Source organism: Penaeus japonicus, unplaced genomic scaffold (genome assembly GCF_977035675.1).
Source record: "Penaeus japonicus unplaced genomic scaffold, GWHDUDI00000001_assembly GWHDUDI00000015, whole genome shotgun sequence".
Lineage (NCBI taxonomy): Eukaryota > Metazoa > Arthropoda > Malacostraca > Decapoda > Penaeidae > Penaeus > Penaeus japonicus.
The window spans coordinates 10865393-10867892 of record NW_028234417.1 but is presented as its reverse complement, the minus strand read 5'-3'; the positions used below and the strand labels follow the sequence as shown (position 1 = coordinate 10867892).

The 2500-nt window shown below is 44.2% G+C and overlaps 1 protein-coding gene across 1 annotated transcript in view; it reads right to left on the bottom strand.

The window, feature by feature from the left end:
* LOC122246700 (uronyl 2-sulfotransferase homolog pip) overlaps positions 1–2500 on the bottom strand; it is an 18635-nt gene that overhangs the window by 5448 nt on the left and 10687 nt on the right. The window contains exons 2-4 of the mRNA XM_043005429.2: positions 1758–1861; positions 966–1231; positions 320–399 (exon numbers count right to left, since the gene is read on the bottom strand). Coding sequence (XP_042861363.2) covers positions 320–399; positions 966–1231; positions 1758–1861 — 450 coding nt within the window. The remainder of the gene's footprint in view (positions 1–319; positions 400–965; positions 1232–1757; positions 1862–2500) is intronic.

Sequence of the window (2500 nt, the reverse complement as noted above, 5' to 3'; positions counted from 1 at the left end):
GAATGTGTATTTCCATGCAACGTATTTCAATAACTGCAAAGAATCAACCGTTCGCATAAATTCCACAATTACATGTTTACATTATGCAAAGTGCTTAGTGAAATCATGATGTCACAAAGTCATGATAGTAACGTTGGCGACCAGAAAATTCATGATGATGATTAAGAACAACCTGAACACTATTACTAATTCAAGTCAAGCCGCCGTTGGACTGGCCGAGCAGAGGCGACCGCAGGGCCTCTCGCCGCGCCTGGTGGCCACGGCCTCCTGGCCATCAGGAGTGGCCTGATCTCGCGGCGTCCTCTGCCGGCGATCTCACCTGGTGAAGTTGATGTAGGCGAAGGACTGCATGAGGGCGGTCGGGCGCGTGAAGGACGACACGTTGCCCACCAGGTCATGCTGGGGAGCAATTGCAAAGCAAGATTGCAAACCGGTTTCACAGGTTACATTTTTCACACATAGATCATGCATTACTTTTATTTCTATTACATTTTCATTTATACCATATTGACATATCGACAAAAAACACACTATTCATCTTTAGGATGAGAAAACAGTTTCAGACTCTCCCTGTCTTTGCTCTTTGGTCTGGAGATGAAATCGAGGGAATTCGAGTCCGATGCCTCGTCGTCCAGAAACCCTTTTGCCAGAAGTGACTTTTTCTGCCGTTCAATCTCACCCGGTTGAGTGCTTTTAATTGACATATACGTATTATGTGGATGTATGCATGTATACCTATATACATGCATATATTATATACATATATATATATATATATATATATATATATATATATATACATATATATACATACTGTGTATATATATATATATATATATATATATATATATATATATATATATATATATATATATATATATACATACATATAAATGTATGTGTGTGGGGGGGGGTGCGTGCGTGCGTGCGCGTTCCCTTGTTCTGCGAGCGCCGACGTCCCTCACCTGCAAATTCCTCTGAGGGATGTGAACCAGCTCCGCCCTCTTGGGCTGGCTAATGACCAGATCGAATTTGTTTCTGTTCTTCAAGGCCTTCAGGAGGTTCCTCATGGTCGTGGCGCCGCACTTGAGGATGGGCGTCATGAGCAGCAAGTCCTCCCGCGCGCCCCCGGTGACGTTCAGGGGCGGAGGGACGGCGAGGGAGGAGGAGGGGGCGACGGGGGCGGCGAAGGAGGCTCCTCGCTCCACTACCGACAGAGTCTCTTCGGGTCCTGTGAGAGAGAGAGAGAGAGAGAGAGAGAGAGAGAGAGAGAGAGAGAGAGAGAGAGAGAGAGAGAGAGAGAGAGAGAGAGAGAGAGAGAGAGAGAGAGAGAGAGAGAGAGTTCAGTCTTCGTGACACTTTGATAAGTGCTGGCTACGTCGGAGAGGAGGGGCGGGGGGGTGGGGGGGTGGGGGGGGTGCAGAGGAGGAGGAGCATGAAGGTTCTAAGGAAGCTTAAGGGGATTCTAGTAACATTTGTTCAGTGACGATAAAAGCTATCAAACTTTGCATTTTCTTTACCAATTAAACTAATGACTACGCTAAATAATAATAATAGTAATGATAATAATAATAATGATAATAATAATAATAACAATTATAAAAATAACAATAATAATAATAATCATATCAATAATGATAATCATTATGTTAACAATGATAATAATAAAAACAACAGCAATAACAATAATACCGATAACAACAATACAGATAACAATAAACAAATAGAGAGAGAACAAGAAGCCCCGCCCGCCTGACCTGCGTGCGTCGTGGGCGTCTGGTCGTGGAGTCCCAGCAGCATCAGGTGGAGGTACATGAGGCACGAGGCGGGGATGCAGATGGCAGCCACCAGGTCGCTCACTCTGAGGAGGCGAAGAGGGTGAGGCGCGAGGGACCAAGGGCGGGGCGGTGGGCGGGCAGGTGGGTGGGCGGGGAGGGAGGGGAGTGGTGCTTGGCGAGAAGATGGTGGTGGGGATGATGATGGTGATGGAGAGGAAGATGATGGTGATGGTGGTGATGATGATGATGATGATAATGATGACGGTGAAGAAGTCAGAAGGATAATGATATTGAAAAGGCTTGTGATAGATTCACAAACCTTTGCTAAACTTCACTGAAATGAATGGAAATCTCTAAGACTCATAAATAGAGTTGTATCATCAATAAGAAATTGATGAATACCCTACAATAGAAAAAAAGAGAGAATCCATTACATCAACACGTCATTTCGTTCTCTCTTTTCTACGGGATCTTAATAAAGTTTTTATTTCAATGTTATGATGTTCTTAGTCTGATTTATTTTCTCTGCTGCGAGTGAGTGCATTGATGTCTGTGTGCTTGCGGGTGTCTTTGTGCTTGCGGGGATCTGACGTGCGTGAGGGCGGGCGATGCCGTTGCTTTCTGGTAAAACATTTAGTATGTGTAAAATCATCTCAATAGGAACAGAGAAAAGCAAGTATTTTAGAATAATTTTCTTTCCATTTTTAGGTGATTTTGAGTAG